Below are 15,563 nucleotides of genomic sequence, written 5' to 3' on the forward strand. Positions count from 1 at the left end.
GGTCGCCGGTTCGTGTCCCGGTCCGGCCTCACTGTGTGGAGTTTGCATGTTCTCCCCGGACCCGCGTGGGTTTTCTCCGGGGTCCTGCGGCTTCCTCCCACACTCCAAAAACATGCATGGCAGGCAGATTAACAACTCGTCTTTCGTCTTTGTGTGCCCTGCGATTGGCAGGCAACCAATTCAGGGTGTCCCCCGCCTCGTGCCCGAAGACAGCTGATATAGGCTCCAGCACCCCCCGCGACCCTAATGAGGAATAAGCGGTACGGAAAACGGATGGATAGATAGCTATTTGAGTCAGGAAACATATTAGCTCGCTAGCTGTCTGTTAGTTGGCTAGCTATGTATTAGATATCTAGCTAGCTAACTATATCGTTAGCTTTTTGAGTCAGGAAACATATTAGCTATCTATTAGCTAGCTAGCTAGCTTTCGATCTATTTGAGTTACTTCGGGGGTTGAGTGAATGCTGGCAGATTTGGCTGCTGCTGCTCACCCACATTATTATTAGTATTATTATTATTATTATTATTATTACTATTATGTCATTCTTTCTGACATAAAAATGTTGAATTTGTGATTTAAAAACGATGCAACACTTGACCTCAAAGTAGCCTTGAAATATGTTCATCATTTTTCCATTTGATCCAACTTGATCAATGATAGTGTTTTATAAGTTATTTCATGTTTAGTTTAGTACATACTATGTTATTTCATGTTTAGTTTAGTTATATGGATGTATGCAGCTTATTAGTTAACTAGTTGCGTATGTAGAGTGTAACAAGTATCAAATTTCAGTCTAATGTTCTCCCAACACTTGTCCGTAGCTGGTTGGATGACAGATCGCTGCTGTGTGAGTTAAACTAGCTTGAAGGGGCGGGCTTTGTGCTCTTGGCTTCCCGCTTCGACGAGAGATGTTCTTCTATTGTTTTACTAGAATAAAGTAGTCTTTTCTGTTCACCATCTATCGTCCCCGCTGGTATTTCATCATAAAACTCTGTTGAACTCCGAACCAGAAGAGAAACAGGAATTAGATTCCAACAATCAATATCCTGATAAATGAATGTAGCGTATAATTTGAAGTTGTTTCACTGTCAGCCATGACGTTGATTATTGATTGGACTACGTTTGACTGACTTAGTAGCACCCCCTCCAGACCGCCATGACAAAACTGCGCAGCTCCTGAAGCCAAAGAACAAACCAGACGCTAGGCAAGATGGAGAAGTACGCCGCCCGTTTCTGCCGACGACTATAAGGCTATTTATTAGACAGAACGTCAAACCTGAACTACCCCCGCACTCACGCATTTTTAATACTTATTTTGTTCTTTATTTCAATACTTCACGATACGGTTTGTTTTATTTCTGAAATATTTGAAGATAGGTGACATGATGAGGTGGCATTTATGTAGTCAAGTACCTGGTGGTGGCGTTCTTGGATAAGTTGTGCTTGTGCCATTACGCATTTTTTGAACTCTGTCAGACTCTGGTTGTAAATGCGCTGGGCGTGGTCGGCATTGGCGATTTCAAGGTCACACAGTTGGCTGAGGATGGCAGCCACAAAGTCCGTTTCCTTCTCTTGCAACCACCGTTGTTCCTCACTGGCCACGTGCTCCTAAGTGACCCAAACACGCACACACATTTTTCTTTTCACATTTTGGAACCATGCTAATCTTCACTGTATTGTTTTTTTACAATTTTAGTATGTGTGTTACGAAAGTAACACTGCCTCAGACCTATACATAGTGTCCGATGTGGACACAATCCATAGTCCCGGTAATATCTTCATGACCAACATACAGTGATACCTCGGTTTACGAACCCCTTGACTTAAAAACTTTTCGGTTTACGAACGTTAAATTTATGAACATTTTACCTTGGCATACGAGCTATTTTTCAGGATACACACGGAGCGCCACAATGAGTGATGTGTCGTTTGCGAACGAGGCCGTTCTCCTAACAAGAAAATGGCAGCTGACTTGTATTGTCCTCTATTCCCTGCCCCCAGTCTTCGGTTAAAGCCACGTGATTGGTCAAGAACGGAGTAGTGAGGGGGTGGGGTTTTAAAGACAGAGAGAGGCCGTGACCCAAAAAAGAACATGGCAGCCGACTGTTGTTGTATTTTATTCCCTTAACCCTAACCCCTAACACAGGGGTCGGGAAGCTATGGCACGCGAGCCATATATGGATCTTTTGATGATTGCATACGGCTCGCCGATAAAACTAAATACATATTCTCATTTTTTCACCGTTCATTTCCTGTTGGGGCTGCAGTTGGCGGAAAGCGCAATTTCGATTGGATGACACTGATGTAGGTTGGTGGAAAGCGCAATTTCGATTGGATGATACTGGCCGTCAAGTTGAAACAGGTAAACGCCCCTTTAAACGACGAGTACACTTCAGCTTGAATGCAACGGAGGATTCGTCTTTGAGGAGACAAAAGGTTCTGATTCTAATTTGCAATGAAACAATACCATCGATGAAACAGTCGAATGTCAGTGACGTTTTAACAAGCCCCTTGTTAACGTTACCATAAATATACTTCTGTGAGAAATATATTGCAGATAGCAAGTGTGGAAGTTTATGAGCTGTGTGCAGGCTCGCTAGCAGTATCTTTGCCTATGCACCCGGCAAGTTGAATTCCGATCGTTTGGCTGGATTTTTACCAATCACGAGGAACGGAAAACCATTCATGTTAACGGTGAGTACTATCACAAAGCTATTTCAAATAATATATTCTGCCATTTTGTTGAAAAGTGGCCGCGCGTGCGTGTTTGCGTGTGTGTGTGAGTGCGTGTATGTGTGTGTGTGTGTGTGTGTGTGTGTGTGTGTGTGTGTGTGTGTGTGTGTGTATGTGTGTGTGTGTGGCTCTCACTGAAAAAACAAATCCAAATATTTTACTTTTATGGCTCTTAGTCAAAAAGCTTCCCGACCCCTGCCCTAACACCTAACCCCTAACCCTTAACCTTAATCCCTAACTTTAACTGCTAAACCGAACCCGAACCTGAACCCAAACCCTAACCGCTAACCCTAAACCCTAACCCCTATCACTAAACCTACCCTTAACACTAACCTAAACCCCAACGCTAACCCCAAACCCAACCACTAAAACCAACCCTAAACGATAATCCCGAACCCTAACCCTAAACCTAACTCTAACCCTAACTCTAACCCTTAACCCTAACCGCTTACCCTAAGCCCGAACCCCTAACACTAATCATACCCTTAACCCTAACCTAACCCTAAACCCAACCCCAAAACATTAACCCTAATCCTAACCCTAATGCCTTAAACCTGAAACAAACCGTGACCCAAACCCCCAAGCCTAAAACCTAATCCCGAACCACAAAGCCGAACGCTAACCCTAACCCCTAACCCTAAACCTTAACCCCTAACCTTAACCGCTAACCGGAACCCAAACCCTAACCTCTAACCCTAAACCCTAGCCTAAGGCCCAACGCTAACCCCAAACCCAACCCCTAAACCTTCACCCTAATCCTAAACCTAATCCAGGGGTGGGCACTCCTCGTCCTGCAGGGCCAACCTCCTGCATGTTTTCCAAGTCTCCTTGTTGCAACACACCTGATTCAAATGAGCAGGTTTAATGTAAGGCTTCCGCAGAGCTTGGTGATTATCTGATCATTTGAATCAGGTGTATTGTAACAGGGAGACTTGGAAAACATGCATGAGGGTGGGCCTCCAGGACTAGGAGTGCTCACCCCTGTCCTAATCCCTCAAACCTAACATTAACCTCTTAACGTGACCAAAACCACGAACCCGGAACCCTAATCCCGAACCACTAACCCGAATGCTCACTCTAACCCTAACCTCAAACCTTAACCCTAACTCACACCCCTAACACAGATCCTACCCTTAACCCTAACCTAAACCCCAAACCTAACGCCAAACCCAACCCCCAAACATTAACCATTTTCACTAATCTTAACCCTAATCCCTTAAACCTAAAACTAACCCCTTACCCCTAACCGTGACCCAAACCTATAGCCCTAAACCCTAATCCCGAACCCAAACTCTAACCTGAACCCTGAACCTTAACCCTAACCATACCCCACACCCTAACCCCTAACTGCCTAACACATAACCCCAACCCCACCTTTACCCTAATCCCTTAAATCTAGCACTAACCCCTAACTGTCACCTAAAACCCTAACCCCAAACCCTAATCCTGAACCACTAACCCGAACCCTAACTCTAACCCTATCCCCTAACCCTCTCACCCTAACGCAATGTGTGTTGTACTTTTGTTATGTGATGCAGGACAAAAAAAGAGATCCAAACCATTTCCTCTCTGAGATTGCACGCTTTGGCAGTGCCCGTGGCAGTCCACGGCGAGAAGTGAAGAAGAATGTCCGCCTCCTCCTGGTCCCTGCAGACCATGATGTCTCGCACCTGCGCACATGACTTCAAATCATCCCCACGCCTACAGAGCATGCAGACAACCATTTTGGAGCACACTGGAAGACATTCCAAAAAGGCCGAGTCTGGAGGAAGAAAGTAAGCGTTCTGGTCGCTTTATACACTCACCCTCAGCATTGTGAAGCAACAACGTCGGTCTGCTGGAAAGCTAACTGTTGGGGTAATTCGCTATACGAACATCTTTAAACAAATTTTTGCATCATTTCGTTTTGGTTTGGACTTCCTGATACGTCATCCTGCCTTCCTTTACATGATGGCACATCCCATGACGTCATATCCTATTGCGTCGCACCCTGTCAGTCATAAATGCTCTCCCAGTCCGTCTCTCTCTCTGACTCTCCTCTCTCTCTCTCACCCTTCCTGCTCGCCCGACCTCCCACAATGACTCCGCTGTCTTCAAGACTAAACTAACTTTCTGTCCAACACCTGGCTTCCTGCTGATTTATCCATCCTCTGCCATCAACGCCCGTAGAAGCAATGAACAGATGATTTGATTCATATATACAATATACATATTGAATATGATGACTATTTTTTCTTTTCATTATGCTTTTTATGCAGATGATGTGAACCGCAACAATTCGCAAACAGAGCTATGATGGTGGTTGAGAAGTTATTCCATTTGCAGGACGAATTGATGAACTGTGAGACGCACAAGCCACTTGCATCCACCCATCCTGTGATTTTCTCGGCACAAACGCTGCAGAATCACAGTTGTAGCATCCGAACTGCATTTTGATTCTTGATGTTTTTGGAAACTAAATTTAATCCCTGTTTCAATTGTCATAGGAGATCCGACACGAGAAGCCGCAACGGCTGGTGTAATGCACCTGCATATCTAGAGTTTGGCACACCCAACTAATGATTTAGGATCGATGACAAAGCCCCTATTGATAATAGTTCAGGTTTCCAAAAGTATAGTTTTTGCCATTTATTCAAGTGCATAACAATTTTTATTTTGCACATATTTTTTCCGCTGAGTTTTTCAGACACATTTTTTGATGCTAGACATTCAGAATGCGTATTATTATTATGCGAGCGACGAATTGTGACAATTAGGCTTGATCGAATGAAAAATATTCAACGTTGGAGATGCAATGGCAGAAATCCAACGTTTATTAAGACAGCCGCAAATGCTAATTTATCTTCTGGCTGCCTTTGCGTACAGTGATGACATTTGTCAGTTCAAAATAGTTTATAGTTACGACTAAAAAGGCATGATAACCTGTCAAGATTGATTTGATTATGAATTATTATTATGATGAATGGAATGCAGTGCACATTGAAGTAATTGACTGCAGTGCACATTAGGGAAATTTCTCGCCGTTAAGAGTGACATTGGCAGATGATTTAGTGGGCACTGGTGTCAGTCGGGGATTCAGGCGAAATCAGATATTATGTTGTGTAGGGTTTCCACACTAACCAGCTTCTTTCAGAATTGGGAGAATGAGATTCTTCAGAAGGGAAGAACTCCTGGGGCATCCGTGCCAGGGTGAACGGATATGAAGCTGGTTTGCGCGGATGGATGTCCTATGCCGAAGCGAAGCTGACTGTCAACTGGTGCCCTCCGACTGAATGAAAAAAGGTGAGTATGATGCCCATTTACGCAGATTCCCATAATGTTGCTGACCATGTCAACTTGTGCTAAAGAATTGTGGAAGGCTGGCCTGCACCCAAACAAAGTGGCGACATGCAAATGTCTACCCCACAAAAATTTGCAGATATTATTTGCTTGGGTGCCAGCAGAGGAGTAACAGCAGGAGAAGCTGTGCTCAACATACAAAATTTTCGTGGTACACGCTACATGAATTGGTTCCTGTGCAGGTGTTGAGAGACATGCCAAAATTTGGCCTCCAAAATTTTGGAACAGTGATTGATAAATGTCTGTGTAAGCTCTCAGTCGTACAATGGTCCATCGATGAGAAGGTTTCTTCAGCCGTCATCTGTACTTTTTGAAGGTGTCGGACGTTTTGCCTCCTATCCAAGAGGCTTCGTCAGAGAACTAAAGAGTGACTGGTCGTATCGGCCCTATTTATATATCCCTAATGTCCAGACATGGCGGCGCTGGACACAGCTATTATAGGTCCCTACTCTCAGGTTGGGGGGAGCAGAGGACCACTCCCTGTGGCCTCACTGATTGTTCCTACATTCCTGACGACTGGCCTATTTGCCCCACTCCCACCGGTATGACCTCATCAGCATTATGAATGTTGCCTAACCTGTGTTGCTTAAGCAGGCTATTGTATGAACGATCCAATTGAACCACGCCCCACCAGACCGGTTTAATGAAGGATTTTGTTGTTTTATGAGAATCGCTTCTTTTACCCCCCTTTCAAACCATCTATGTTCCTTCGCTAAGATTTTAACCTCATTGTCGTCAAATGAGTGGTTGCTAGCTTTTAGGTGCAAATGTACTGCCGATTGACTTTGATATGTTTTGGAGTCAAAACATATCAGGAGAGCACTCACTAACTGTGGGTACCCTCAGTGGTCATTCAACAAATGTCAGAAAGAAAGAATAGGGAATGAAACCAAAAATTCTCAAGATACAAAAAGGAGAGGAGTAGCAGTACCTTACATTGCAGGAGTTTCTGAACATTACAGATTCCTTTGGCAACAAAAAAAGGTGTGCCCTCCAGAAATGCAGACTAACCACTAACATGTACTAACCAACTAACATCTAACAATGAATTACTGCCATTTCTGTGAGAGAATGCATAGCAGAGCTTAAACATGAGACAGACTTTGATAGGGAAAGAAACGCCAAGAAAGTGTGATGTGTAGAATGAAACCATCCTTTCGACATTTGACCTGGCACAAGTCTTCTTTTGTTATCCACAGGACGGAGCTGTGGTCTGAAGAGAATGACGTGGACCACACCAACGTGGGATGGACCGGTTGCGGAGCTGCTAGCCGTCTTAGCAGCCACAAGCTGCTGTTGCGAATGACATGACTTTAATTTGAGATTGTTTCCATTGTGATTGTTCTATTTTGTGATTTTCTTTTCTTTTATCTTTCTTCTTTCTGTTCACCTCCACCGATGTTAGATATGTTCGTCAGGAGGGAGATGTTGGTGTAATTCGCTATACGAACATCTTTAAACATCTTTTTGCATCATTTCGTTTTGGTTTGGTTTGGACTTCCTGATACATCATCTTGCCTTCTTTTCACTTGATGTCACATCCCATTACGTCACATCATACTGCGTCGCACCCTGTCAGTCATATAAATGCTTTCCCGGTCCGTCTCTCTCTCTCTCTCTCTCTCTCTCTCTCTCTCTCTCTCTCTCTCTCTCTCTCTCTCTCTCTCTCTCTCTCTCTCTCTCTCTCTCTCCCTTCCTGCTCGCCCGACCTCCCATATTGACTCCGCTGTCTTCAAGATTAAACTAACTTTCTGTCCAACACCTGGCTTTTCGCTGATTCATCCATCCTCTGCCATCAACGCCTGTAGAAGCAATGAGCCAGGGACGAACGAGATAAACCCATTACTAACGGTCATTTAGGACAACATCACACAGCACAAGAATAGCTTATTTTTTTCTAATATAATCCATATTAGTTGCAAGAGTAACAATAAGCATGGTATTTATTGATTTGTTTATTCTGTTCTGTCAGATGATTTATTTTGCTCTGTCAGAACAAAAAAAATAATCAGATTAGCTTCAAGGAGTAGTCCCCTGCTTCTCCCAAACTGACCTATCAAAGCAAAGGTCTGGCACCGCCACCTCTGTCCATTAGGGATGTACAGTGATACCTCAGCATACAAACTTAATTGGTTCGCAGAAAGTGTGTGAAAGGCGAAAACCGTGTCTTCCAAACATTAATTTCCGATAGGAAACTCTTAAATGAGAATAATCCGTTCACAGGTCCCCATAAAACATCATTTTCGACTAAATAAGCCTTAAAACTACACATAATATACCTTATTTTATGTACAATAAATGTGCTATTGGATTGTAATGAAAGAAATAAACTGTACTGCATCATAAAGTGGTTTTATTGACCTTTAATAATAATAAATTCCATTTATTAGCGCCTTTCAAAACTCTCAAAGACACTTTAGTGACAGGATAAGTTCTTCTATGGTTAGCAGCGGCAGCCAGATGCGCCAGCGTTCTGGCAACCCGCAAGTAACGCACACATAATATGATAATGTGATAATTGGATTGGATTGGATTTGCCTTCATTAGTCTCGCAGTGGAGAAATTTACATTTCATCGCAGCAAAGTTATGAAAGGAATTAAAGGAGAAAAACAAAATATATGAGCTGCTGGAAAGGTACCCACTCTCGCGGCGCCGTCTTGAAGTCAAAAGAACAAAAAAACTAAATAACAAATAACAATAATAATAATAATAATAATAATAATAATAATAATAATAATAATAATAATAATAATAATAATACAGTAAAGTCTCGTTATATCGATATTCTCGGGAGTTAGAAAAAATGACCGATACAGCGACCGATACAGATTTCGATCATGGTGGTACTGTATAGAAACCCCTAAGCAAATATTGATTCATCTTAAATATCTTTTGTATCGATATAAACATAGCAAAATGGCCGAGATGAAAAAGAGCACCGCAGTAACCGGATTATCGTAAAAACCACGAATCGTACTAAACGGAACTAATTATACATAAAAAGACGAGAAATGTGCACGGTAAAAGAAAATAGTGTCGTGTGAGCAGTATTATCAATATAAACGATATAGATATAACGAGACTTTACTGTAATAATAATAATAATAATAATAATAATAATAATAATAATAATACATTTTATTTCAATTGCCTTTCAAAGCTCTCAAGGACACTTTCCAGTCACAGTAGAGCATAGATACAATAATAAGGTACACAGTAGTTTATTTCGCAGCAAAAACAGTCGTTGATGTAGTTGCCTCTTGATGATATCCGAGTAAAGTTGCTTTCTGGGCGATAATACTGTTGGGGTAATTCGCCATACAAACATCTCTAAACATCACTCCGTAATTTTTGTTTCCTTCCTTTACATGATGTCGCATTTTCATTACGCCACATACTGTCGCGTCATATACTATGCGCCGCATAAATACTCCTGCAGCCCGTTTCTCTCTCTCTCTCTCTCCATGCTCCCTCCTCGGCCGACACCGCGATGCCTCCGCGCTCTCCCAAATTAAATCAACTTTCTGTTCAAGACCTGGCTCCCTGATGATTTAACCATTCATCTCCATCAACACCCGTAGAAGCAATGAACCAAGGGCGAACGATCAAAATAACCCAACAAATACCCTCACCCACACTGTCCGCTGCTAGCTTCTTTTCGTTCATCCAAATCAACAGAAGTTTTTCAACCTCTTCTATTGCCCAAGACTGTTGCTTAGACAACACAGAAACACCCTTAGCCACACGTAGCAATGGGCGACTTAGCATACTGGTACTGGGACGCTAAGTCACACAAAGGCACACATCATTGGTGTTTATCGATGATTGTTGATGGTCGTTGATGTAGTTGCCTCTTGATGATATCTGAGTGAAGTTGCCGTGCTTTCTGGGCGATAATACCCTCACTCACACTGTCACCTGCTAGCTGCTTTTCGTTAATCCAAATCAACAAAGGTTTTTCAACCTCATCTATTGCCTGAGACCGTTGCTTAGACAACACAGAAACACCCTTAGCCACTTAGCAATGGTCGACTTAGCGTACTGGTACTGGGACGCTAAGTCACACAAACGCACTCCTCGTTGGTATTTTTCCATGATCTCCTTCTTTTGGTCAATCTTCATTTTCTTTTGTGTTCTCTTTGGCTGAACACTAGCCTGTGGTGGGGTCTTATTCGCTCCCATAATAGCAAAAGTATTCCACACAATAACAAACCCAGTCTGCACGCAAACAGAGGGGTGTGAAAAACTAGTCCGCCAGCCACCCTGGCACTGTGGGGTTTGTTTCGTCTGCCGAAAACTAGTTCATGAGCCAAGACTATATGCTAGCAAATTTAATGTTCGTAAGGCGAAAAGTTTGTCAGCTAAAGCGTTCGTAAGCCGAGGTATCACTGTCTATAGGGCCAGAGCTACCAGCACAACTTTAGTTTCCTGACGAAGCTTTTCGGATGAGGAGCGAAACGTACAGATGACAGTGGACGAAAGCTTTTGATCCTTGACACCTCATCTAAAAAGTGAGTGGCCACATGTCATGTGGTCATGTGAGGGTGATGGAAAGAAAGCACGAAGAAATGTTGGAAAGCGCTCTTACCTCTTTCTTGGAACTCTTGATCTGAAGAGCCACATCCTTCTCAGCTTTGACAAGGTCTGAGAGAAGGTCGTAGAGAGCCAGCGTGTTGAGGGGCTTCTGCGCAGGATCCACCTGAATAAACAGACAAAAAAAAAACTGTCAGCAACGCCTCGCTGCCAACTGACAAACACGCGCGGTTGGGAAAAGCGTACGTGGAAGCCCGAAACCATGTCAGCCCGAAAGTCCTCGGCCTTGTGATGTTGGCCTTTCGACTCTGGCGGCTTGATGAAGTTTCTCCTGCACGGCACGAAGCGCTGCTCCTCCAGATGATATTTCACTTCCATTCTTCTTTGCGAAGCCACAAAGATTCGTTCGGCAACATCGTCGTTGGCGTCTTTATTTGGATTTCTGTGGAAACGCTCCAACACTTGCTGTCAACACACACGCGCACACACACACCATTGCTGCATGACAATGACAACAACTTCCATGTATCCAAAACAACAACGCTCCTGATCAAATAAGATGAAAAGGTCTTCAGCCGCCATCTTCTCTCAAGGTGTCGGACGTTTCAATCCTCATCCAAGAGGCTTTGTCAGCTAACTAAAATTTGCTGGTAGTTTTGGCCCTATATATAGCCCGCGATAAGAAGAAAGGAGTGTCAGCGCAGAGCGTCGATGCGTATGTGGAGCAGTTGCGGCTTGGAATTGAAGCGGATTTATGTGGGACAGATGTTAGACAATCTCTTTTCATCAATGGATGCTACAGCTGTGTGTTTGCATTCAACATTTAGCTTGTAGTCGACGTACACATTCCACCATGAAGTGGATTGATTTTTTTTTTCTTCAAATGATCGCATGTGAAAAAATAACTGGACACTTGTAAATATGGTTTGATGCAATACAGCTACATATATCAATATGCCTTTCTTGATACTTGCACTACGTACAGTTTTAAGAAACAGTTTTGCACATTTACAGTATACAGTTGACATTTTTATTTTGCTATGCTTCGAATATTTTGTTTTCTATCCTTTCACCTCCCGACACCATCCCCTTCCAAATTGCTGCTGTGGACTGCAAATTTCCCCACTGTGGGACGAATAAAGGTTTCCTGATGTCCCTGATCCACTGGTGGAAAGACGCTTTGATCCTCTCCACTGTCTCGAACTGCTTCATATAACAAAGAGGGTACAGAAAGTGCTTAAAAATGAATGACTCTGTGTCTTTGTGTTGTCATATTATTTGTTAATTAGTTTTTTTTTTGTTCTTTTGACTTTTTGACTTCAATCCTTTCATCACTTTGCTGCTGTGAAATGTAAATTTCTCCACTGGGAGACTAATAAAGGCAAATGCAATCCAATATATATCTCTCTACTGTCCAGAGGTGGCGGTGCCAGACCTCTGCTATGCTAGGTCCCTGCACTAAGGTTGGGGGGAGCAGAGATAGCTATTTGGTTTTTATCATCTATTAGCTATCTGTTGTCTGTCTGTCTGGATGCTATCTAGCTAGCTATCTATTAGCTAGCTAGCTTTCTAGCTATTTGAGTTATTCCAGGTTGAGTGAACGCTGAATGCCTAGCCAGCTAGCTATTTGCTATCTATTTGCTATTTATTATCTATTAGCTATCTGTTGTCTGTCTGTCTGGAAGGCTATCTAGCTAGCTAGCTATTAGCTGTCTGGCTCATTGGATAGCTATCTAGCTGACTAGCTATTAGCTACATGGCTATTAGCTAGCTGGCTTACTTTCTATCTATTTCAGTTATTCCGGGTTGAGTGAATGCTGGCGTGTGTGGCTGCCGCTGCTCACCCACAGAAAAACTGATCCTGCAACTGTAAAGTGACCTTGAGAGTTTTGAAAGGCGCTTAGAAATGAAATGGATTATTATTATTATTATTATTATTATTATTATTATTATTATTATTATTATTATTATTATTATTGCCTGAGGCTACACTGATTTCTTCCATTGTCCTGACTGATTATGGGGTCTACGACTGGCCTAATTGCCCCATTCACGCTGGTATCACCTCATCAGCATTACTAACCTACGTGGTAAAGATCTAAAAAGTCTGTTGTAAGCACGATCCAAATGAAACCTCACCCCACCATGGCGACTTAGTGAAGGGTTTTACTGTTTTGTAAAAATTGGTTATTTTACTCTCCTTTCAAACCATCTATTTTCTTTTGCTGAGACTTTAACCTCATTGTGGTCAAATGAGTGGTTGCTAGCTTTTAGCTGCATGTGTCCTGCAGATTGAGGCCCAGTCGCATTATCCCTGCGATGAAACGTCCGACACCTTGAAAGAAGTCCAGATGACAGCTGAAGAAACCTTTTCATCGATGGATCACTCCTATATGACTGAGAGCTTACACAGCCATGACACTCTGGAGTGGCAACTGGTCCACTGCCATATCAAATGTAAATTTCCGCTTCACATTCATCACTGTCCGCATGATGTAGCCTACAGCTATTTAACGGAACACTTCAAGCCGCGTATGTGGGCCGGGTCGATGGCGTTGCCCACGACTTGGCTTACAGCCTACAAGGCTGCTGCTCCTCATCTGCAAAACACTCTCCTGAACCATGAATTTAATTGGTTCCCAGAAAGTGTGTTTAAGGCCAAAAGTTCGTCTTCCAAACATTTAGTTCTCATAAGAAACCATTTTTCCCAGGTCCCCATAAAACATAATTTTCAACTAAATAAGCCTTAAAACGTCTGTGTAAGCTCTCAGTCGTACAGGAGTTTCCACCCATAGTGGCTAATCTTTACATGGAAGAGATGGAGAAACAGGCCCTCACATCCTTCCCGGGGACAAAACCTAGATACTGGTTTAGATATGTGGACGATACTTTTGTCATAATAAAAAAACAAGAAATTCAATCCTTCACAGATCACCTCAACTCTGTAGACATCAACATTAAATTTACTCGTGAGGACATTAAAGAGAACCAACTCGCCTTCTTGGATTGTAAAGTAATTATAAAAGAGGACAGAGCGCTAAAAACAGAAGTCTTTAGGAAGGCTACGCACACTGACCAATACTTACTTTTTGACTCTAACCACCCTTTACAACACAAACTAGGAGTTATCAGAACCCTCCAGCATAGGGCTAAACTAATACCAACTAGCATTGAAGGTAGAGCAAAGGAGTCAAAACATATCAGGAGAGCACTCACTAACTGTGGGTACCCTCAGTGGTCATTTAACAAATGTCAGAAAGAAAGAATAGGGAATGAAACCAATAATTCTCAAGATACAAAAAGGAGAGGAGTAACAGTACCTTACATTGCAGGAGTTTCTGAAAAATTACAAAGAGTCCTTTGGCAACATAAAATTCCAACTTATTTCAAACCAATAAACACGTTAAGGCAAAAATTAGTGCATCCAAAAGATAGGCTACCAAATGAAAAACAAAGTAATGTAGTTTATTCCATACATTGTAAGAATGAAAATTGTAAAGAGCAGTACATTGGGGAAACTCAACAAATTCTCAAAAAAAGACTTTATAAACATCGCAGGGATAATACAAGTGGGCCTCAATCGGCAGTACATTTGCACCTAAAAGCTAGCAACCACTCATTTGACGACAATCTTAGCGAAAGAACATAGATGGTTTGAAAGGGGGGTAAAGGAAGCGATTCTTATAAAGCAACAAAATCCTTTTTTAAACCGGTCTGGTGGGGTGAGGTTCAATTTGGATCGTTCATACAATAGCCTGCTTAGGCAAAACAGGTTAGGCAACACACGTAATGCTGATGAGGTGATACCGGTGGGAGTGGGGGAAATAGGCCAGTCGTTAGTCAGGAATGTAGGAAAAATCAGTGGGGCCACAGGGAGGGGTCCTCTGCTCCCCCCAACCTGAGAGTAGGGACCTATCATAGCTGTGTCCGGCGCCGCCATGCCTGGACATTAGGGATATATAAATAGGGCTGATACGACCAGTCAGACTTTAGTTCGCTGACGAAGCCTCTTGGATAGGAGGCGAAACGTCCGAAACCTTCAAAATTGTACAGATGACGGCTGAAGAAACCTTCTCATCGATAAGCCTTAACACAACACAAAATAGTTTTATGTATAATAAATGTGCTATTGGATCTTAATTCAAGAAATAAATTACGGTATAATGAATCGGTATGAATATTATCGGTATAATGGTCTCTCACCATTGACAGTTCAACCGTGTCCCCCTCCCCTCAGGTCAAGAGCCTGGGTGTCATCCTCGATAGCTCACTATCTATTCAGTCCCATATAAATAACATAACTCGGTCTGCTTATTTCCACCTCCGTCATATTAACCGTCTCCGTCCCTCGCTCACCCCTCACACCACTGCTATCCTTATCCACAGTCTCGTCACCTCCCGCATCGATTATTGCAACGCACTTCTCTTCGGTATCAACCAGAAATTTCTCCATAAACTCCAACTCGTCCAAAATTCTTCAGCCCGGATCATCACTAGAACCCCCTCCTTTCACCACATCACCCCTGTCCTCCAGCAACTCCACTGGCTACCTGTTAAACATCATATTGAATTCAAAATACTTCTGTTTACATTCAAAGCCATCCATAACCTTGCCCCTCCCTATCTTTCTGACCTGCTTCAAATCTCTGTTCCCTCTCGGTCCCTCAGATCTTCGTCCTCCCTTCATCTCTATGTGCCCTCTGCCCGTCTCACCACGATGGGTTGCAGAGCTTTCAGCCGCTCTGCTCCCAAACTCTGGAATTCTCTTCCACCCAACATCCGCAATATTGACTCCCTCCCTATTTTCAAGGCTCACCTCAAAACCCACTTGTTTAAAATTGCTTTCAATGTATAGTTCTATCTGCTATTTTATTATGCATCATTTTACTTATGGGTTTATTGTTATGTGCTTTGTTTTATTGTTTTTATTGTAAAGTGTCCTTGGGTGTTTTGAAA

At 42.7% G+C, this 15,563-nt stretch overlaps 1 protein-coding gene across 2 annotated transcripts in view; it reads right to left on the bottom strand.

Annotated features, from left to right (window-relative positions):
• drc7 (dynein regulatory complex subunit 7) overlaps positions 1-15,563 on the bottom strand; it is a 75,602-nt gene that overhangs the window by 7,223 nt on the left and 52,816 nt on the right. The window contains exons 13-16 of one of the 2 annotated variants that reach the window (XM_089004018.1): positions 10,854-11,072; positions 10,663-10,773; positions 4,294-4,404; positions 1,415-1,609 (exon numbers count right to left, since the gene is read on the bottom strand). In XM_089004018.1, the coding sequence (XP_088860144.1) occupies positions 1,415-1,609; positions 4,294-4,404; positions 10,663-10,773; positions 10,854-11,072 (636 nt within the window). The remainder of the gene's footprint in view (positions 1-1,414; positions 1,610-4,293; positions 4,405-10,662; positions 10,774-10,853; positions 11,073-15,563) is intronic. The other variant, XM_089004026.1, reaches the window with a different exon arrangement.

Source organism: Hippocampus bargibanti, linkage group LG01 (genome assembly GCF_051943395.1).
Source record: "Hippocampus bargibanti isolate YZ-2025 linkage group LG01, ASM5194339v1, whole genome shotgun sequence".
Lineage (NCBI taxonomy): Eukaryota > Metazoa > Chordata > Actinopteri > Syngnathiformes > Syngnathidae > Hippocampus > Hippocampus bargibanti.